This window comes from Juglans regia, chromosome 13 (assembly GCF_001411555.2).
Source record: "Juglans regia cultivar Chandler chromosome 13, Walnut 2.0, whole genome shotgun sequence".
NCBI lineage: Eukaryota > Viridiplantae > Streptophyta > Magnoliopsida > Fagales > Juglandaceae > Juglans > Juglans regia.
This window is the reverse complement of record NC_049913.1, coordinates 20,215,966-20,239,109: the sequence shown is the minus strand read 5'-3', so window position 1 is coordinate 20,239,109 and position 23,144 is coordinate 20,215,966. Positions and strand designations below refer to the sequence as shown.

The 23,144-nt window shown below is 39.5% G+C and overlaps 1 protein-coding gene across 1 annotated transcript in view; it reads right to left on the bottom strand.

Moving 5' to 3' along the window:
• The window catches only part of LOC109006389 (protein CHROMATIN REMODELING 19), a 36,987-nt gene that overhangs the window by 5,186 nt on the left and 8,657 nt on the right, over nt 1-23,144 (bottom strand). The window contains exons 3-10 of the mRNA XM_018985660.2: nt 12,422-12,462; nt 12,043-12,293; nt 11,781-11,961; nt 10,660-10,845; nt 10,394-10,567; nt 10,094-10,252; nt 4,668-4,745; nt 4,445-4,581 (exon numbers count right to left, since the gene is read on the bottom strand). Of these exons, the coding sequence (XP_018841205.1) occupies nt 4,445-4,581; nt 4,668-4,745; nt 10,094-10,252; nt 10,394-10,567; nt 10,660-10,845; nt 11,781-11,961; nt 12,043-12,293; nt 12,422-12,462 (1,207 nt within the window). The remainder of the gene's footprint in view (nt 1-4,444; nt 4,582-4,667; nt 4,746-10,093; nt 10,253-10,393; nt 10,568-10,659; nt 10,846-11,780; nt 11,962-12,042; nt 12,294-12,421; nt 12,463-23,144) is intronic.

Below are 23,144 nucleotides of genomic sequence, written 5' to 3'. Positions count from 1 at the left end.
GGAAATAAGCTGTTGGAGTTCAACTATTTAACTCTCAATAATTAGCATAATGATTACTAAGTACAAGTTCAGAGGTACACACAATATGTTAATCAATCTCAATGAAAGCTTTACATCACCAAAACATTCTGCTAATTCATTTCGAGTGTTAGCACCTTGGAGGTAACTGTTGCATCATATTTTTCAGTATAAACATGTTAGCATATAGTTCAGAAATGTAGGGACGGTGTAATGTAACAAAAATTTGAGGGATTTTTTTATAAGTAAAAAGAACTTTGTTAATATTAACAGAGAAATAGGCGGAAGCACGAGCACAAAGGACGTATACAAGAGAACACCAAGTTAAGAGCTAGATAGAGATGCAAGAAATCATCAAAATTGAACCCATTGAAGCCTCTCTATCTATTGCCCATAGAAACAAAATATTGAAAAAGAGACATCTAAGCTTTCATTATTTCCAAAGTTCTAATCGTTCCTTTCCCTCCAGATCACCACAGTACACATATGGGAACCATCTTCAATTGTCACAATTTGCAAGATGCCATAAACGCCACTCCGGCTGGCAAGAAGATCAACCACCCTCCCGGGCATAACCCATGCACATCCAACTCTGCTGGAAAAATCATCTCACAAAGCCCTGACGGTTGCACAAGTTCACAACGAACTTGCAATGATACTGGTTCTCTACTTCCATATTGTCCATGGTCAGAATCTTCATTAAGCAAGCTATCCATACAAAATAATTCAGCCTTAAGAGGTGCTTTACTCCTCAAAATGCTCCTCCAAGGAAAAAGATTGCCATCTTGACTGGTGATGACCTTATAAAATAGACGTACAGAATTTCCCTTTATTTGAGGGAGTCCACAACATCTTATCTACCTCTTCATTTCTAACTCTCATAGAGTACAGTTGATTGAAAAATTCAGATAAAGCACCGGATTCCCAATCATGAGCCAACTTGAACTAAGAGTCCTATATCCGCACCATAAATCATGTCAAAACTGATCTTAGACCATCACTCACCACAAATGTAAAGTCACGAGAAAATACCCCTCATCCTCTTCTAATATTCTTCCACAATCCCAACCCCATATGCTGCTTGTATTTCATTAGAGCACCACCCTCTCCGCGTACTAATTTTTTTTTCTTGGCATCGGATGTCCAGGAACAGTGTCTCGACTAATCCCAGGGGCACACAAGCCCTCGGCGAGTTTCCCGCAAGTGCACCTTGGGTAATTCAAGGGAAAAATCCCTCAATCCGATGGCCCCTAGAGACTGTTTGCACCCAAGGAGATTTGAACCTTACACCTGAGGAGAGCATACCACCAAGCCCAAGGCTTTTACCACTTGCGCCAACCTCTAGGGGTTACCCTCTCCAAGTACTACCATACTTATAATCTATCACAAGTTTCTATAATGCCTCCCTCTCTTGGTGATGGCAACACAACCATTTCCTAAGGACAGCCCAGTTGAACACCCTCAGGTTTGAGTCCCTAGTCCACCACCTAAGATTGGATAGCAAACCTTATCCCAATTCACAAGGTGAAATTTGACCTCTTCACCTAATCCACTCCAAAGAAAGTCATGCTGGAGCTTTTTAATGCAATTCGCCACGCCAACTAGTAGAGGAAATAAGGACAAGAAGTATGTGGGAAGATTAGAGAGAATGCTCTTGATTAAAGTGGTCCGACCACCTTTTAATGAGTACATCCTCTTCTAACCTGCCAATCTACACTAGATCTTTTTTTTTCTTTTTCCTTGTTTTATAAGTAAGAAGATATTTTATTCATATTGAAATAGGCATAGCCCAGGTATACAGGACACTCAATCTTCTCAATCACATTGTCCCAAATAGACTTGACCTTGAAGGAGGCTCCGCGGAAAGGCCAAGATACTTCATAAGAAATGAAGATAACTTGCATCCTAATGTACTAGCCAAGCACCACAAATTGTGGACATTTGCCTTTAATAAGTTCACTTTTGAGCCAAAGATAGCTTCAAAACATAGAAGTGCTCTCAAAGAATGAAGATAGCTTTGATCTGCCTAACAAAATATCAACATTTATCTACAAACAATAAATGGGTGCTACAATTAGCATACCCCCACCAAGAAACCTAACTTGAAGCCCCTCCAACCACGATTAACAAAATTCTACTATGAGCTTCCATGACAATGACAAATAATAGGGAAGACAAAGGATGAGCCTATCTCAATCCACTGTAGTTATTGAAGAAACCAACTGGAATTCCATTCACCAAAATAGAGAAATTGTGAAGACACAAAGCATGTTGCTCCTCAAAGCTAGCCACACCTCCAAAAGCAACTAATGCAAAAAATCCCAATTAACATGATTGTAGGCCTTCTCCACGTCAAGTTTGCATAAAACACCTAGTTCTTCAGACTTAATTCTACTATCCAGGCATTTATTAGTAATGAGCACCACATCTAAGATCTGTCTAGATCTAGCAAATGAGTTATCCGGGGCTTCAATATGATCTTTCCCAAAACCTAATTCATGTAATTAGCAAGTACTTAGGATATAATCTTCTAAACCCCATTCACATAAGACGATAAACTTAATATTTGAAGCCCCAGCTTTCTTCTGAATAAAGGTATCATTGTGGTTCTCAAACTTCCCAAACAAGTAGAATTCACAGAATACCTATTCAACATCATCCTTTACCACACCTCAACAAAATTGAAGAATGCCATGGTGAATCCATCTAGGTCTGATGCTTTGTCTCCTCCCATCCTTCTTACCACATCACGAATCTCCCTCTCATCAAACAACCTCTCCAACCATGCAACTATCGGTTAATGGATAGTCTCAAATGTTAAACCAATTTTAGGCCCCCGTGTGAATTGTACAGTGAGCAGTTGTACTGAGTACCAAGCTATGTGGTCCTTAATCTCGGAATAATCTGAAGATACGAGACCATCAATGTTGAGCATCATAATGGCATTGTTCCTCTCATGCTAGTTGGCCACTAGATGGAAAAACCTTGTATATTTATTCCCCTCCCTTAGCCATAGAGCCCAAGATTTCCATCTCCATGAAATCTCTACCATTAAGGCAACCCTTTTAAGTTTGGATGTTTCTTTCATTCTAAAAGGCAACCCTTTTAAGTTCTGAAGTTACCTGACTTCAAGGGATTTTACTGCAATTTTTCCACACTAAATATATATATATATATTAATTTAATACGATTACATAGTAAGTACATATATATCTGTATGCCATACATATATATATTATATATATATGTATATCCCCAGACAAAAACTGAATCCGGATTTCCTCTTTACCTAGATTTTATCAGCGTATATCTGGCATTGATATTTCAGTCTCATTGTGGCGCACATGCAACATTGTATTAGGTCAAGTCTAATATACTTATAAAAAATAAAAATAAAAGGTTCAAGTCATATATAATTTTCAATGTCAAGTCATTAAGAGTCTTGGGTTACAAACTTGCAACAAAATTTTAATATGGGTTTTTGTGTGTAATAAGTTATGGTTACTTTTACACAACAAAATAAATGTTATGGTTACTTCTCAAATTAGGGGCAAATTTATAACTTTCTACTATCTTGTGAATCAAAGGTATTTTAGTAATTTTGTACAGAACTTTTAAGGAGTTCCTAAACGCTTTGGATTTATTCTCCGAGTTTCAGTTAGTTATCACGTGAGTTTTATAAGGTCCTGAGTTTAATAAGAATATTATAATGTCATAGTGCTGCGAGTAGAAGATAGAGAATCTTCACACATATGCGTTTACTGAACTAAAAAAAATAGGAATTTGATAGATGGAATGATGGGAGATTTGTGTTATGTGCCTCGAATGTTCTCACTTTTTTTTGGCGTACTATCACAATTCACGTTTCTATTTTCCTTTGAACCCCTTATCAAGGGTTTCTCCTTTGATTTCAAAACCCTTAACCCCAAACATACTTTCCAGACAAATTTTACAATAAAATAACCTAACAAAGAAACCACAAGTTCTCAAATACAACTGCTGGACAAAAACTTTTGTCCAGCAACCTGCTCACACAAAGAAACAGTTATCTTACCCTAATTTTCCCATTGTTTCAAAACTCCATATTTGAATCTTAACCCTTTATTCTAAAATTTTAAAACCATATCCAAAAATTCTCCCCACCCCATGCCCAGATAGCATATGTAAACAGATACAGCAAATTCATCCAGTGTGAGATGTGAATCTTATCTGATCTACATACACCAGTCCAACAGCCCCTCCACGTCTCCTTCTCTGACTGAAATTTATGAATGACTTCTCAACGATCAAAACTATTTTTTAGAAATCTCTCTCTCTCTCTCTCTCTCTCTCTCTCCCCCAAAAAAAAAAAGTCAGAGAGAAGGAATAAAAGGAAAGGAAACGTTTTACAAAGAATTAACTAGTTAAGTCAAAAAGTGAGCAGTACCTTCCATCGAGTCGTTTATATGTAACCCCAATCACATCCAAAGTCCATTCCAAGATATCAAGCATTGATGTCCACTGGCTAAAAATCAGAACACGATGCCCACCTTGCTTTAGTGAAGGAAGAAGTTCAGCCAATGCCTGTATCATTGAAAGGACAACTCCATAAATTAATTAGGATCAAACAAAATAATTCCAAAAAAACTTGTTTAATACTCCAATCATACCCGGCATTTTGCTGAAAGCATAACCTGTTTGTCAGAAAGAATTCCCTTTGTAGCGGTGACACCGTAATGAAGTAGAAGCTGTAAAGGGAAGGAGAATGAACTGATGTAAAAAATGAGTACACAGTTCTACTATGAAATGATATCTAAAAACCTTTTCAAAGAAACAATATCAAATTCTCTTCATCCTTGGATGAGTATTAATTCAATAAAGGCTCCAAGCACAGACCAGTTATTGGATATTTAGCTGTTATGCACGCAAGATAAGCTTATAATGATGAACATACCCACCACAGAAAGAAAAAAGATCATAATTGTCCAATCAGCACAATATATTAGATGGGCATGATATAAGCAAAAGAATTCAATACCAAAACAAGGTTCAGCACATCATAAGTACACTCAATAATTCTGGTTTAGGCCGCATCATCTGAGGAAATAGGAGAAATGAAAAACATGAGAAAATATAGCCAGGCATTGTAAAGTGAAGGGTCAAACCTTAACTACGAAAACAGCAGCCTTTAACTACGGTTGGCACTCAGGCTAGGGACTAGGGAGCCTGTTAGGATAGACTGATGGATCAAGGAGGCAGTCAGTTTGAAAACCAATTGTGTTATTCACAGTATTCAGGATTTCATCTTTTCTCACAATACTCCACAATTGACTCAAATTTTCATACCTATAATATTAAGTCCTTGATTTTTTTATTGAGAAAACTAATTGATCTCAAATTATAGAAAAAATTGTCCACTTTTACCGTGTGATGTGGTGCAGTTGCTCTAAAAGATTTTTCACATGATCTGTCTGCAATAGTTGAGCATAAGGATGCACTGGTAGCTTCATTACAGGGTTCAATTAATGGAGGGGCTTGAGCATGGATCCAATATTTGTGCTTTTCATTTATTGGTAGCTGGAACTGATGGACTCTTTTTTAATTGAATTCTTATGTCCATTGAGTGGAAATGGTGATATTAAGACATAAAGACTAAACAATAATAGCAGGTTTAAAGTTCACTGCCTTGGATAAAGATTGAAATTAGATATTTTCATCAGAAGAATCAGTACTATTGCGAATTGATGTTGCATGTGCAAGTCATTTAGAGAGCCAATCAATCACTTGTCACATCGGTCGGTTCTGAGAAGCTTGTGGTTGCTAGCTTGTGTTCATAGGAGTTCAATAGGCAATCTCAAAGAAGGTAATTGAAGTAATGTCATTAATCAAAAGTGGTCTACAGATAAACTACCTTGATATCATGACAGCTAAAAAGAGTAGGTGATTCTCTCTATAAAACCCAAATCTTGTTATCACAAACAGTTAAATTGGACGGGCTCAACTGCTTGCTTGGTCACAATCACCCCACTTATTCAAAAAGAGTAGCAGTAAAATGAGTTATTTAAATTGTAAAAACCCATAACCATCTCTAAACGATCTAACTTCTGATAATCGGAAGGCAGAGAACTCCACTATCATGTCTGCATTATTACATTCCATGCAACCAGCCTCTAATCAAGAATACTTATTTCTCGGTTCTGCAAACTAGATTCAGGATGCTGCAGCTCTGAACCATACAAAATGGGCAGATATGTGATCTAAAACATCAGATACATGGAACAACTCAGTGTGTAGCCTATACCTACTAATTTTCATAAGCTAGTTTGTGGTAGGATTTAAGAGTTGTGATGGGTGAAAACTAATGGATGTTTTTAATTGAGAACTATTTTGTGCTCACTGTAATAGATTACGACATACTCAAAGGACTTACTGGTCACCAAACTAGAGGTATGCAGGGTCAGTTTGATGGTCTAGGACTCAGGCAAATCATAACTCAAACAGTAGAAACACCTATGTCTGATCTTGGTCCTTCCACCTCTGACACTTGGCCATCAGTAAGTACAAGTTAGATATTCTCTGTCAGCTTATGTTCAACTGGAATCATCCATCAGGGCATCCTTTTCCTTTGCCCATTCAGAAAATTTAGCTTCATCCCCAAATGCATTTGCTACTGAATCTACTGACACTGGATAACCAATCCAGGGACATCCGACCCCATGACTGTTCTGTCCACTCCTTTTTCTCATCATCTTTGTTTAGGCATAGAAAATGTTAAAATCTCTTAAGTTTTTCTTTCCATCATCTGAAAAAACTTCAATTCCAGTAACCCAATCTGCATTGTTTTCATTTGTTTTACGTGTACTCAACTTCGCAAACTCAATTGTTTGCATTACCTCTGATTTAATTCCAGAGAAACTTTTTATTCTGTTTCCAACACCTAGTCGAGGGGAAGATTAATTTTTCTTTCTTTATTTTTCCTATCTTTCCTTTGGGTTATTTGGTTCTGTTTCTTCCTTTTGTGATGGGTTCGAGTTGGAAGCTGTTAATCAATTGAAAGATATTTGACTTCCGACGTGAGAGTGGTCAGTGGTGGCGGATTACGAGAGAAGTCGCAAGGTCACCAAGTTCATCACTGTCGATATCTCTACGGTGGATTGGTTAGCCAAAGTGGTGGGTGCTTGTGGTGAGCCAACTGGTTCTTCAGAGTTTTACAAGATTCAGAAGAGCGGGATCGGGCTCTTTTGGCCCAACAATGCCATAACAAGTATGGCCCTTTCTTTACGCTTCTGAGTACAAGAAAGAGGTGAGGCGTGGTTTCATCGCAATTCCGGAAGCATAATGCTTAGGGAGGTGGCTACTTCTTCCCCTGTTTCAGGTGTGGATAGCATAGCTAAACAGAGGGCATCTTCGCTTGGCAATGTGGAGGTCTTGAAGAATCCGCCTCAGAATTTCGTGGTTCACGGTAGTTTTGAGGGTCAGCGGGATGTTCATTGGGTGGCTGGTGGGGTGGTTGTGAAGTCGGACTTGCAATCGATTCATCTCCCCAAGTATGATGGTTAGTTTTTCAAGGGCGGCATGACAGGGTAAAGATGGGTTATTGCTATTGGCCATGCAAAGAGATTTAATGGACATGAAGGAGAAGTTTAATTTGATGTTACACTGGGTGGAATTGGACCTTGGCTTGTCGATGGGCTCTGCGGGCTTAGAGGCTGGTTTATTGGGCAAGCATAAGGTTGTTTTTGTTGATGGGCTAGATAGTCTTTTAGGCTCCATGTCAAGTGAGGTGGTAAAGGATAAAAAGAATGTAAATGGGTTGGGCTTGGGTAAGAGCTCTCAGCAAGTTTGGCTGGTTAAGACCCGTACCAGGTCTATTTCAGGTGTTTCGAAATAGGTTCCTTCCTCCTCTACTATGGCGCCGATTCCTACTTCAATGTCAGATGGGCTAGCAAGACTTCATTGTTGGCATCCAGTGACCTTTCAGATAGTGCGTCGAAGCCAAAAATGTTGCCGGAAAGTGAAAGGAAGTTTTTGTTATAGATGGCGGTGGTAGGGAAGGTAGGCAACTCGGGCTTGTCTCTGGTTCCATTTGTAAAGGGTTTGAGTACTGTGGAGTCATTCCCAATGGTATTTCTGTCTCTGATCCCTATTGAAGTCCTTCAGCAATCAGGAATGGGAAAATGGGTTTAGTTGTCAAACTTTGGAGTGGTGCCTCAGTCTATCCTCCATCTGGGGTTCTTGGATGTTTCGAATTTGCAAATGGTCCTATGTAATGGGGACCGTTCTGATCGGAGTGAGGTTGATTTGACCCCTTTATGTACACTTCCACCTAGTCCAACTTCATCGAGCGTTGTTTCGGATTGGGTTCTAAAAAACGTTGAGGAGACTCAAGCCTATGTTGAGATCTCTTGTGATGGTTATGAATAGCAATTCAAGGCTCTTCTAATTGCTATCGAATTTGGACATTCCTCGGCCTAGAAATCTACATCAAAGGAAGAAAGGGAATTGAGAAGATTAAAATGTTCCATTAATTATGACATTACAGAGGGGAGTGGAGGGCGGGACAGATTGAAAGGGAAGGGGTCTCATTTTTTTTATGAAGCCTAAGATCCTCTCTTGGAATGTTAGGAGGCTTAATGTTTCTAATAAGTGACTTAGTATCAAGTTCTTATTGCGTAGTTGGAACGTTGATATTGTGTGTTTACAAGAAACAAAGTTTGTTTTTTGATAAGTAGTTTACAAGAAACAAAGTTACGCTTTATTGATAGATGTAATATCCGTAGTTTTTTTTTTTTATATAAGTACAAATTTTATTCATCAAATGCAATGTATCATCGGTAGTTTGTGGGGGTGTTCTTTTGTGGGATGGGCTTTTATGGCGACTATGGAAGCTTCAAGAGGTGTCCTCTTAATGTGGGATAAAAGAGTGGTGGAGCCAGTGGAGGTGTATTGGAAATTTTTTTGTAGCTTGTTCTTTCAAAAATGTTGAGGATGGGTGGGAGTGGGCCTATGTGGGTGTTTATGGGCCAAATTCAGAAAGGGAAATGAGACTTTTATGGGAGGAATTGGTGGGATTGTATTATCATTGGGATGTGCCATGGTGTATGAGTGGGGGTATCAACATTAATCGCTTCCCGAGTGAGAGATCGGGGGGATCTAGTATTTATTCGGCAATGGAGGATTTTTCAAAGTTGATTTTCAATTTGGATCTTTTAGATCTACCCCTTGTGGGGGGTGAGTCCACATGGTCCAATTGTCAAGGCTAGTCGAGACTGGATAGATTTCTTGTTTCTCCTTCTTGGGAGGTTCATTACCCGAAGCTATGTCAGAAGAGATTGTCTAGCGTATGTTCAAATCACTTCCCTATTTTGCTGGATTGTGGTGGTATTCATGGGGGTCGCAATTATTTTAAGTTTGAAAATATGTGGTTAGGATCTATTATGATTAGAAGTCGAGGGGGTTTACCAATAGAGACTAACAAGACCAACCATGGGCGTTCAGCTTCAATATCGGTCAGCTGGCACCACCCCCTTGGTGCAGTCTGGTAAGACACACAACTTAGTAAACCCCCTCGGTCCAATTAGTGGTTTGAGCCTCAAACCAAAATAAGGGATTGGTTGTTCAACCCTGAAAATGGGATATTTTTCTTACCATGAAAGCAAAAGTAGTGTGGATTATTCAAGAATTAGAGTTAATTTTTTGTATGAAAAGAAAAAATCAATGAACTGCTATCTAATGGTTTTGCAAGACTTGACTCAACTAAGATAGATATGCACATCTAACCATGGTCAACCTTGCGTGAAACCCCCTTACATCTACAAGCTTCCCTTTGCATTCATTCTTTCTTTCTTTCTTTCTTTATGTTTGTGGTCATGGTAACTAATTAGAGTACGTATTAAGTCCCAGGAGAATCCTTCCATTTTATGAAGGTATAATAAAATCAAAGGAGTTAGGAGTTCTAGCATATACCAGTAGTGTAGAACTCCAATTATAATTGATTTTGAAAAAAAGAACGCACCAATTTTATAGAGGGATAGACCATCACATTCTTAGTATATGTAAAAACAAAAGGAGACATTCATCAGATCAAACTGTTTACCTGGTGAATGGAGAAGTCATTATAACCCTTTAGTTCATCAATTACTCGGTCCAAGTTACATTCAAAGCCAAAAGCACCCATTGGATGTAACTTCTTAGCAAAACGAACAACATCTTCATCACTGTAAATATGTCTAACCAATAAAGGATGATTTGCAATCTGGAATAAGCACATGAAAAAGATAGGAAAAGGAAAAAAGAAAAAAAATGCAACATCAGCGAAAAGGTCATAGATAAACACGATATTCAAATTATTTTAAGTAAACAAACTGAATTTATGGATAACCAAAGGTTGCAGCACCTTACGAAACTGAACAAAATAGTTAGATATTTGACGCCGAGGAAGAACTCCAAAAAGATTATTCGAGTTTATCTCCGAGCTTTTAGCAATGTGAGCTCGTGAAGTTGCACGATACTCCTCAATAGCTTCCATATATGCATCTTCCTGTTGCTTTTCCATTCCAACATACTCAACCTGTAGAATAGTTTTAGCGCTTTTGGAAGTGAATTGTAACTGAGAAAATACAATACATATGTATTTATTTCAAATAAAAAAATTGGGCATACCCTTTGAATCTTTGGAACAAGTTGCTGCATTACATCAGATTTCAACCGTCTCAAAATAAATGGTCCTAAAATAGACTTCATATGACCAATCAAATCCATATCATCCGCATTTAAAAGCTTTTTCAGGTCAACATCCTCAGTAGCAAAAAGATCAGGCATCATAAACTCCAACAACGACCACAGCTCCTGCGACAAAAGCCTATCAAGTCAACCTCAAAGAAAACACAAGAAAGGGAAAAATTTGTCCTTAGCAACAAAATCTACTTCAGTTGCTGTTATATTCAAGTGTAATAGTTAACTTAAATTCAAATCCATCAATGAGAGAAGCAAATTTCTGAAAGCAGCCATCACCAACCACCACCAAAAAAAAAAAGCTTATAGAGGACATTTTTTTGCCGAAAGATTTATTTGAAGCTGCAGAAAATTATGAAGTAGGATAGCAGCTACAGAGAGCTTAAAGACTCTTCATTGGAGGCTTGGTGGCAAAAGGTTAGCAGGGAAAGAAGAGATTTGGCTTGGAGGCTTGAAAGATTGATTTAGGCTGACTCTTGATAATTTTAATGTTGTTTGAAATTAAATTTAAAGCAGTAGGATTTCTGCCATCGGCATCTCAGAGGGATTAGAGAGAGGTTTCATGTTGTATGCAGATAGGAAAATATGTGAAATTGAGGTTGGACTAAGGTGTTAAAGCTAACTTTTAAAAGTTAAAAGGTGGGTTGGGCTGAGGTTTTCATCCTAGGGCTTTCAAAGTGAGAAATAATATTTGATTGCTAGGTTTAAAGGATTGAATTAAGTTGCAGAAATTTAAAGAGAAGAACAAGAAGATGGGTCTAGGCTTCATGCAAGGTATTCTTTCAGCAACACTTGCAATGTGCAATCCTTCAAGAAAAATTAATAGCTGAAAACTCTCCATCCACTCCATTCTTATAGGGGAAGGAAGTTGCATTTGAGCCTAAGCTCATGGGCTAGTACTATAGGTCATATTGCTCAGCTTTTAGTCACATCTATCTATAAAAATTTATTCTTAAGATGCAGCCACAGCTTGTTTCCACGTTTAATTAATATTAAGAATTACAGAACAAATTAGTGACTTAAAGGATATATGTTATTGCTGGTAATACATGTAGATCATTCTGGAGTGGTGTTCCTGTCAGCATTAGCCGCTGGTTTGCATTCCGTGCAACAGACATAAGGTTTTTCCACCTATAGCTATTTTTATCCTTCAAGGCATGGGCTTCATCCATCAGCACACAGCTCCATTGCCAACGTTTCAGAAATTTACGGTCATCTTTCTGCTTTGCACTGCATACGGCATCATTTATAAGAACTCAACCAACAAGAAATCAAATAACATATTTTGGAAAGGAGCTCAGTGCAACAAACCTGTGTCTTTCAAAAAGTGAATAACATACGAGAATAACATTAAAAGGAGGTGGCAATCCTGCTTTAGCTAAGGAGCTCAACTCTTTCGAATACGCCGATCGTGCAGCCCCATGATATTGGATAACTGAAAATGATGGACACCACTTTTTAAGTTCCCTCTCCCAGTTTTCCAAAACAGAAGCAGGACATACAATTAAATGTGGACCAGGATCATTGTTCAAGTGTTTCAGCAAGGTCAAATATGTAATAGCCTGTTGGACAAGAAAGTTTTACGATATTACAACAACTCAATGATCCAAATAAGAGAAATTTGCTTGGAAAAAGGGGGTGTCAGAAGAACAATGCTTGATATATCCGCAAATAATGGAGCCTAGCATACCTGTATAGTCTTCCCAAGGCCCATCTCATCTGCCAATATGGCTGCAGAGAATACAAAAGCAAGTCAACTTCAATTTTTTCAAAATTATCCATAATCCTAAACATATATTCAAAACCAAATGTCAAACCTTCAATAATTTCTTTTCTGGTTAAGTAAAAAACCCTATAATAATGCCAGAGATGAGCTTTTCATGGCAGAGAAAACAATCAGGATGCAGAAAGTTTTTTCATGGCATGGCAATACCGCAACACTAGTACATACTAACCAGCAGCAAATATTTCATCCAAAGAAAACCATATAGAAATAGCTCATGATCCAAAGGAGAAAGTGATATTGAGAAATGCAGAACAAAGGAGATATAAATTTGACCCTTTCCAAATTCCAACTAATAAAGGTAGAATATATGATCCTTCCATCCAAATTCTCCAAACAAGTGTTAGTTTTCAATTCTAATTAAACTGAGAATCTACAACTGAAATCTCATGCAGATTTGCACTTGGTTTCAGGAAATATTCTTGCTGGGTAAAGGTCACAATTAGCACTTGATCTAGCTAAGGCCAAAGACACTGATCCATGCGCTAGTATGGGCTAGGGAAACTCCAAATTATGCATATACCATGTTAACTAGTATTCAACCCAATATCAGCTGTAAATTACTCTATCTTAAGACTGCTACGGTCATCTAGGTATGTATTCAGCATATATATTCTGATTCAAGTAATATTAACCATATCTGAGGTTGGTAGGGAGTATTTTGTCCTCGAGCAGGGCACTCTTAATCCAAAGGAGTATTCGCTGATTATAGGTGTCTAAAGGACAACAAGCATCAGTCACTCTCCTTCAATGCTTCATCTATGGAAAAACACTGTCAGCATGTAAATGTTTGCTTTTCTGATTGGCTAGAAACCCATATACTAGGCCATTTGCACTCCAACCAGTTAGCAACACCCGCAGGACGTGGGAAAAGGAACAGATAATAAGCAGGTAAGTTGGATTACATGCTCTTGATCAATGTGCATATACCATCTTTAGATAAATACAACCGCTTCCATCCCGTCAATCAGCACTCCGACTTTTCTATAACACCATCCCAAATTGCTTTGGCTTTAAAGGGAGCTCCCAAGGGAAGACCAAGATAAGTCATTCATAAGGGAAAGATTCTACACGCAGGAATTATTGCCAAATTAACTACATTCTCAACTCTGCAACCGAAAGCAATTCCAACCAAAGTTTTGAATTATGTTCCAGTTGAGGTACTGAGACAGAACATTTTGGTACCATACATTTCGCGTTTCGGAATAGTCTTTATATGGATAAATTATATATATATATATAACTATATTCCAAAATAACATCAATACAAGTTTTAAAAACATACATACCTAAGAAACTCAATAATACTTCTTAATACAAGTTTTAAAAACACACAAATTTAAAAATTCAATAATACTTAGTTAAGTGTGAGACTCAGAATTTTGGGGCAAAAAACACAAGGGTTGTTGTTGGCCACGTGAATCCACAAAGGAGTACTTTGAGGAAGACAATACTCTTAACTAGTTCGGCTGAAAAGCTTGACCCAACTCTAGATGGGTTTAAAACCCATTTTCGCACCAGCCGATGGAATCACGACACGTAGGCATCTCAAACACATTTCTCCTGCACCCGGCAACACCAAACCTGCACTCATCTATTTCCTTTCTCTCCCTCTCTCCCTTCCATTCTCTCCCTCTCCCTTCCTACACCAAACCTGCACTCATCTTTTTCTTGTGCTTCAGAACCATTAATCCCTTCAATTCCATCATCTTCAAAGTTCAGCTCATTAGCATTCACCGGCGCAGGCATGCCATAGCTGAGGATCTAAGCACTTGTCCACCTCCTTTAGTTTCTCTTTCGAATCCATAAATGTTATCATTTCAGTTCAAGGATTTTTTTTTTTTTTTTATAGGTAATTAAGTATTATTGATCAAAGAATGGACAAAAGCTGCCAATTACAAGTCATATGCCCTATCTATGTAGGTGCATTAGAAACTAAGAAATCATGAAGGTCCATGCCATTAAAATCCACAGCAATGGCTCAAGTACAAAGAGTTCTAAAAAAGAAAACTTTTAGCTCCACCATCGATCTCTCTATCCTCAAACGTCCGCTCGTTGCACTCCTGCCACAAACACCACATAATACAAATAGAGATCATCTTCCAAACTGCTTTTATTTGTTGCATGCCTCGAATAGAAGTCCAGCACGCCAATGTTTCCACCACGGTTTCTGGCATAACCCACGCTAAGTCCATTCTTTTGAATACCTCATTCCAAAGAGTCCTGGCTACCTCACAATGTAAAAGAAGATGATTCACCGACTCACCCCCTTTTTTACACATGCAACACCAATATGTAATGATTACCATCCTCTCTCTCATATTATCCGTGGTAAGAATCTTGCCTAAGGAGGCTGTCCACACAAAAAATGAAGCTTTGGGAGGTGTCTTATGCTGCTAAAGCCTTCTCCAAAGAAATTGTATATCAGGTTCTTGTGTGAGAGCCTTATAAAAGGACCGAACAGTGAACACCCCTCTCCCCGTAGGAATCCACCACAAACCATCTTCTTGCTGGATGTTCAGACGAAAGGAACATAAGAGACTATAAAAATCTACAAAACTCCCCATCTCTCAATCTTATGCCGCCCAGTAGAAATTCATATTCCAGTGAATATGCCCTCCCGAGATTCCCATGACCTCAGCCACTGTGGCATCTTTGGCACTTGCAATCTGAAACTATAAAGGAAACAAATCTTGTAGAGCACTGTTACCACACCAAGCATCTTTCCAAAATCTACTTCTAGAGCCAGCACCCAATTGGAACCTAGTATGACAATGGAAGACCTTCCACCCTCTTCTTATATGCTTCCATAGCCCCACTCCATAAGCCCCTCTAACATCTCTAGTACACCAACCCCCCCTAAACCACTATATTTGTTTTCGATCACAGTTTTCCATAAGGCTTATGGTTCCTTGTTATATCTCCACAGTCATTTGCCAAGTAAAACCCGATTAAAAAACCTCAAATTTCTAATACTCAACCCACCACTAAAGATAGGACGACACACCATCTCCCACTTGACTAAATGGAACTTAAACTCCTCCCCTAAGCCGCCCCACAGAAAATCCCGCTACAACTTCTCGAGACGACCCGCCACACTTGCCGATATAGGAAATAATGATAAAAAATAAGTAGGTAAATTAGAAAGTGTACTCTTTATCAAAGTAATCCGACCCCATTTTGACAAGTACATTCTCTTCCAACCTATCAATCTCCTCTCTATTTTTTCAATCACCGTATCCCAAATCGAGCATGCCCTCGATGTTATCCCCAACGGAAGTCCCAGGTACATCATAGGAAAAGAACCTATCTTGCAACCCAGAGTTCCAGCCAGCTCCCGTATGTTCTGAACACCCCCAATTGGCACTAACTCAGATTTGTCATAATTCACTTTTAAGCCAGACACTGCTTCAAAACATAGAAGCAACGCCTTCACAGCACACAACTGTTCTTGGTTGGCCTCGCACATAATAAGCGTATCATCTGGAAACAACAAATGAGAAATAGTAATACCCCTGCTCGGAGATCCAATCTGGAAACCACTTACAATACCATTATCCATCAAAGTCGAGATCATCCTGAACTCAGAAAGAAGCCCTTTGAGTTGCCATTGATCAACACCGAGAACCTTGCTGTGGATATACACCAAGTGATCCAAGTCCTCCACCTTTCCCCAAAACCACACCTACCCAATAGATATAGAAGGAAATCCCAATTAACATGATCATACACCTTCTCCATATCTAACTTGCACATAATCCCTGAGTTGCTAGCCTTCAGTCTACTGTCTAGACATTCATTAGTGATGAGAACCACATCGAAAATCTATCTACCCTTTACAAATGCATTTTGAGGCTTAGTGACAATCTTCCCTATCACCTCACTTAGCCGATTAACAAGCACTTTTGAAATAATCTTGTAAACTCCATTCACTAAACTAATAGGCCGAAAATGCATGATCTCAATAGCCCCGACCTTTTTTGGAATTAATGCAAGGAAAGTGGTGTCAAGACTTTTCTCAAATTTTCCAACCGAGAACAACTCCTGAAATACCTTCAAAAGATCTTCTTTAATCACCTCCCAACATTCTTGAAAGAAACCCATAGAGAAGCCATCCGGTCCAGGAGCCTTATCTTTTACCATTTTCCTTACTACTTCATACACCTCTTGATGTAGGATAGAAGTGAGAACAATAAATTAGAAGCAGAATAATAGGGGAATAGAGAAGAAAAGGAAACTAGAAGAGAAGAAAGGAAGAAGAAGAAGAAAGCAAAGAAAGGGTTGGAAGGAGTCGGTTGTGGTGCTCAAATCTTAATTCAAAACCTCTTATTCCAATGTTCCTTACAAGTCCTTAAGTAGTAGGGCAATACAAACCCTAAATAAAACAAATAACACATTAATAAAATAACAATAATAAAAGATGTCCTTAAATAGTAGGGTAATACAAACCCTAAATAAAATAGATAAGACATTAATAAAATAGATAAAGCATTAATAGGAGATGTCCTCATCAACTCTCCCGGGGTCGAAAAAGCTCGACTCTGTCGAGTTGACAAGTCACTAAGGTTGCAATCAATCACCCAACCATAAGCTAAGTGGTTGAGCACGCTTCTTCTGACTGCCATAAACACATATGAGTGGAGGCCTGAGTTTGGTGTCCCTACCCACTTCTCCGGAACAGGTGGCTGGCAACCCGGGCAAAGGAAGATCCTACTAGCTCCGATAAAGGTCCAATAAATCTAGATCAAGCTACTGGAGTGTCTCTCTGGGAATCCATGTACAATTAGAATCTAGTCAATCGACACAACGAACAAGGAAACGTTGAACCTCTCCATCATTGGTCAACACAATCTGTTCATCTAGAATAGTATTAATTTTATCTTTGTGTGCTGTGATAGATGGTATTGGATTAGGAGTGACAAAAGGTTCAAGGTCAGGGTCCATAGATGGAGGTAGAAAAGGATCATTGGAGGGATTGAAATAGCCTCTGTAAGCAACTAAGTCCTCAACATTGAAAGTAGAGTGGTAACCAAAATGTGATGGAAGATCAATAATATATGCATTTGGACCAACACGCTTTAAAATTTTAAAAGGACCAACACTACGTGCCTACAATTTGGAAGTGGATCCAGGTCGACGCCGTTCCGGTCTAATTCGGATCATTATATAATCCCCAACCATAAATTCAACATGTCTTTTATGCAAATCAGCTCAAAGTTTATATAATGCATTACTGGCTTCAAATTGTTTATTGATCTCAATATGGAAGTCATGAAGATGTTGAACAAATGTCTCAGCTGACAGACACATTAGCATGTGGAGACATGGGAATAAGATCTAAAGGCTTCCTAGGCTTATAGCCATGAACAACTTCAAAGGGACTCATACCTATAGACCGATTTACCGAACTGTTATATGCAATCTGAGCTGTAGGGAGGATAATATCTCAATTCCTAAGATTTTCCTGGACCAGACATCTTAATAAGTTGCCAAGACTGCAGTTAACACCTTCAGTTTGACCATTTATCTGAGGGTGGTAAGCAGTGGAGAATTTCAATTTAGTGCCAACTATATGCCATAGGGTTCTCCAAAAATGACTAGTGAAACGAACATCCCTATCTAAAACAATAGTCTTAGGAAGAACATACAACTTGACAATCTCATTAAAGTACAACCTAGCAACCTTAAACATATCATAAGTTTTGCTACAAGGGATAAAGTGAGCCATTTTCAAGAAATGGTCCACTACAACAAAAATAGAATCATACTTCTTTGGAGTGCATGGGAGTCCCAACACAAAATTCATACTGACGTCTTGCCAAGGACAACTAGGGACAGGAAGGGGTGTGTAGAGACCAGTATTCTGTCGCTTTTGTTTGGCCAATTGACAAGTGTTACAGGTGCTAACTATCTTAGCCACATCTTTTTTCAAGTTGGGCCAATAGAATTGACGTTCAATTTCTTTTATGGTCTTATCACGTCCAAAATGTCCAGCTAAGCCTCCGGCATGAATTTCCCAAACTATAAACTCCCTAACTGAAGTCCGAGGGATGCACAACTTGTTGGTTTTAAAAAGATAACTAGCCTCCAGACGGAAACCATCAGTGGTATCAGACTGCCCGCTTTGCAAAGCAAGAAAAGTATTCCTAAAATCAGGACAAGATTCATACTCTTCCTTAAATCTTTCAAAACCTATGACCTTAACATTCATGATAGACAAAAGGGAGATGTGGAGGCTCAAGGCATCAACTGCTTGGTTCTCAACACCCTTCCTATGCTTCAAAGCAAAAGAATAAGCCTGCAAATATTCAACCCAACGGCCATGCCTAGAATTCAAACTTTTCTGGGAGTTAAGGTAGCATAGGGCCTCATGGTCCGAATAAAGAACAAACTCCGGGAGCAACAAATAATGGCGCCAATAGCGCAAAACTTGCACAACTGCATACAGTTCCTTATCATAGGTAGAGTACCGTTGTCTGGCATCATTTAACTTCTCACTAAAATAAGCAACAGGGTGGCATTCCTGGCTAAGAACTTAACCTATTCCTACCCTTAAGGCATCACACTCGACCTCAATAATTTTGGAGAAGTCAGGAAGTCGCATGATAGGAGCTTCCGTCATTCGCTTCTTGACTAACTTAAAAGCCTTAGCCGCTTCCAATGTCCACTGAAATTCTCCCCTCTTCATGCACACCGTGATAGGAGCCATGATTGTGCTAAACCCCTTAATAAAACGACAATAAAAGGTAGCCAAACTATGAAAACTCCTGACGTCATGTATAGTCTTGGGCTCAGGCCAACCAACAATGGCCTGAATCTTTATGGGGTCAGCAGATACTCTAGTAGAAGACACAATGAATCCTAGGAAGACAACTCGATCGCTGAAGAAAGAGCATTTCTTCACATTAGCATACAGATTTGTTTCACGAAGGGTGGAACAAACCTGTGTGAGATGATCTAGATGTTGTTCCTTAGTCTTACTGTAAACGAAAATGTCATCAAAGTAGACGACGAGGAACTAACCCATGAAAGGCCGAAGAGCTTGTGTCATCACTCTCAAAAAAGTACTTAGGGCATTGGTTAGTCCAAAAGGCATGACCAACCACTCATAAAGGCCATCCTTCGTCTTGAAGACAGTTTTCCACTCATCACCCTGGCGAATCCTAATTTGGTGATACTCACTCTTTAAATCAATCTTAGAAAATATTGTGGCACCAACCATCATATCCAACATATCATCAAGCCTAGGGATGGGAAATCGATACTTCACAGTGATTCTATTAATGGCACGACTATCAATGCACATCCTCCAAGAACCATCTTTCTTAGGAGTCAAAAGGGCAAGAACTGCACAAGGACTTAAACTCTCACGGATAAAGCCTTTGTGAAGAAGTTCACTCATTTGCCTTTGGAGCTCAGCATGCTCAGTGGGATTCATCCTATAATGAGGCAAGTTTGGAAGGGACGCTCCTGGGACAAGATCTATGGCATGTTGAATATCTCATAGAGGGGGTAAGTGGTCAGGGAGGTCTTCAGGGAAGACATCCCTAAACTCCTGAAAAAATGATTGGGCCCCTCATCAGGGGCCACTATTGGAGACTCTAACAGAACCTCCATAACAACCACAGCAAACACAACAGAAACACCCACGAGTGCACGCTCAAACTCCGTAGAGTTAATGATATTTAGCCATTTTCGTTCCACAATTTTCTTTGTTTGTTGTGAGTCAACAGGTTTTGGGGGTAAAGGGTTAAGATAAATCTTCTTTCCATTAAACACAAAGGAACATGAATTGGATCGACCACGGATGGTCACATCTAAGTCGAATAACCAAGGCCTGCCAAGAATGACATAACCGACATCCATAGGAATGACGTCACACCATATGCAATCCTTATAATCTAGGAAATGGATAGGCACCAGACAACACTCTTTCACAGCTATGGAAGAAGTATCAATCCAAGAGACGCTATACGGCTGAGGGTGAGGCACTGGTTGCAACCCAAGATGGGACACAGTAGCCACATAAACAGCGTTAATGCAACTCCCACTATCCACAATGATTTTACAACCCTTATCATTGATTTTGATATATGTATGAAAAATGGCATGACGACGCCAATCATCAGCACCTTTGGGTTGGATAAGGGTACAACGTACAACACTTAATCGGGGTGTGTCAGGAGCAAGGGGCACAGAATTTAGATCCACAGGAAGGGTCCAGATACAACATAAGAAGGTATCTTCATCATCACCTAAATCACCAAACTCCTCAAGCTTAGGCTCATAGACTTGATCTTCTAACGGTTCATCAATTGTATCCTCATGTTCCTCAATGACTAGGGTTCGACTAGGACAATTGGAAGAAATGTGGCCAAAACCCTTACATTTGAAGCATTGCAAGCGGGAAGAAGTCCTAGGAATTTCATAACCTTTACCCTTATTTTCCCATGCGGGGGAAACATTAGATGGTGGAGGCCCTAAGAGCGACTTAGGGGAAAGAGTGGGCGCTGGGGTGATGGGAGGGCGGTTGTCACCACACCTTCCATACGGAGTCCTCATTACCGACTCATAGTCTCGGACTAAAGAGTAAGCGTGGTCAAGTGTAGCGACACCTCGAAGGACAAGCTCACGCTAAGATCATCTTTTAGGCCTTGTCTAAACCTACTCAAAGTCATGGCCTCATCCTCAACAATATGACATCTCATTCGGAATTCATCAAATTGAGTGACATACTCAGTCACTGGCCGATTGCCCTGTGTAAGGACATTCCATTGGTCCAAGAAATTACCAACAAATTATCCCTGTAAGATTGGGGCAAGTACTTCTCTTGAAGACGACATTTCATTTCTTCCCAACTTCCAACAGGTGATGCCTCTCAAGGAGATCCTCTACACTTTCCCAAAAAAGTTGGGCATTGTCAGTTAATTTCAGACTAGCAAATTAAACTCTCCGATCCTCGGGGACTCTATACCAGGTAAAGAAACGGTTCATATCCCTATTCCATTGAGTAAAAACTCAAGGATCTAGGCAGCCGTCAAAAGTAGGGGCCTCTAGCTTAATGTTTCTGAATAAGCGCTCTTCATGGCGAGTAGGAGACTGAGTATCCTGACGATAATGGTCTCGTTCTTGCTCACGATCATAATCCCTACCCCCACGATCATGTCTAACATGTTGTCGATCACCTCGTCGACGACGATAGTGTCTATTATGGGACACTTCAGAGTTGTCAGACGAATGAGAGGGTTCCTCAAAATTGTTCAACCTAGCAGCTAGGTCCCTGTTCTCCTCACGAGTAGCAGCCATCTCAGTTTGGACAGCTGCTAATTGAGTTTGTACATGTTGCTGGTTAATGGCTAATTGAGCTAATTGTCGGGTGATGGCATCAAATTGAGAAGGATCCATGGTAAAGGTACTGGAACTAGAGGTGACAAGAAGACCATTACGCAATTGCATGCAACGCAACACCAACTAAATGAAGTGTAATGAAGAAATCAATGAACAATAAGTGCAAGTAATGAAAAATATCAACTGAGCAAAATAAAGTTTTTTTTTTTTTTAGATTAAGTAAATCCAAAATACGGCAAACAAATAATGCTGATGTTTAAAATAACAAAGCGATGGTCAAATGTTAATCGAACAAATCCAGTCACATAGCAATGCTGATATTTTTGTTTTAAGAAGATTTTTTCTTTTTTTTTTTTTAAAGGACAATCAATGTAGAGATGAAAAGTAAAGGTTCAGGCTATGGAAGTGAGAATGGGAACACAGGAAATAGGAAGTAAAACAAAATCCAATGTTGAATAAATTTGGCAGTAGCAAATGTGGGTTTGGCTAAATTCACTACAGCAACACATAGAAACAATTAATACATTTTTAAAATGAGCCGATAGTATAAACCAAAAAGAGATAGTAAAGCTCCCTTTGCTCGTTGAGAACTGTGCACAATCGGTGAAAGAAGTCACGCAAAAGGAAAAAGCTTCTTGATGGTGTACCCGACTCCATTTCTTTCTTTCTTTCTTTTTTTCTTTTTCTCGGCTGGCTTCGTTTTGCTGCACCTGCTGTCTCTGGCTATTTCTGCACTGGGAGTCACGCGAGAGGAGAGACCGAAAGAGAGAGAGACGTCTACTAGAGGGAGAAGAATCGGAGCTGAGATTTCGTGTTTCCGGCACCATCTACCTCAAGTCTGGTGGTTTCGGCGAGGTCTGTGTTTTTTTTTTTTTCTGCACCTGTTGTATCTGGGTACTTCGGCACTGGGTGTTTCGGGAGAGGCACGGCAAAGAGCAGGTGCTATATCGGCTGTGTAGCACAGATGGAGAGGCCGAGGGATGAGACGGAGGTAAAGGAGAGGCCGAGAGGCTTATCAGCAGTGTGCTCAAGAGGTGCGGCGTGTCTCAAAGGTCTGAGGTGCGACGGGACTCCATGCGGCGGAGGAGCTTGGGGACGATCTTGGAGAAGGCTAGAGGCTGATAGATCATGATTTGCCTTGGCGGCGAGGGTCGCCATTGATTCCAGTGGTCTCTATCGGTCGCGGCCTAAAATGTAGATAGCGAGAGAGCATTTGCGGGAAGGTATCTGGATTTGCAGAAATGATGAACAATGTGGGTTCGATCTAATGTTTGAGAAAACA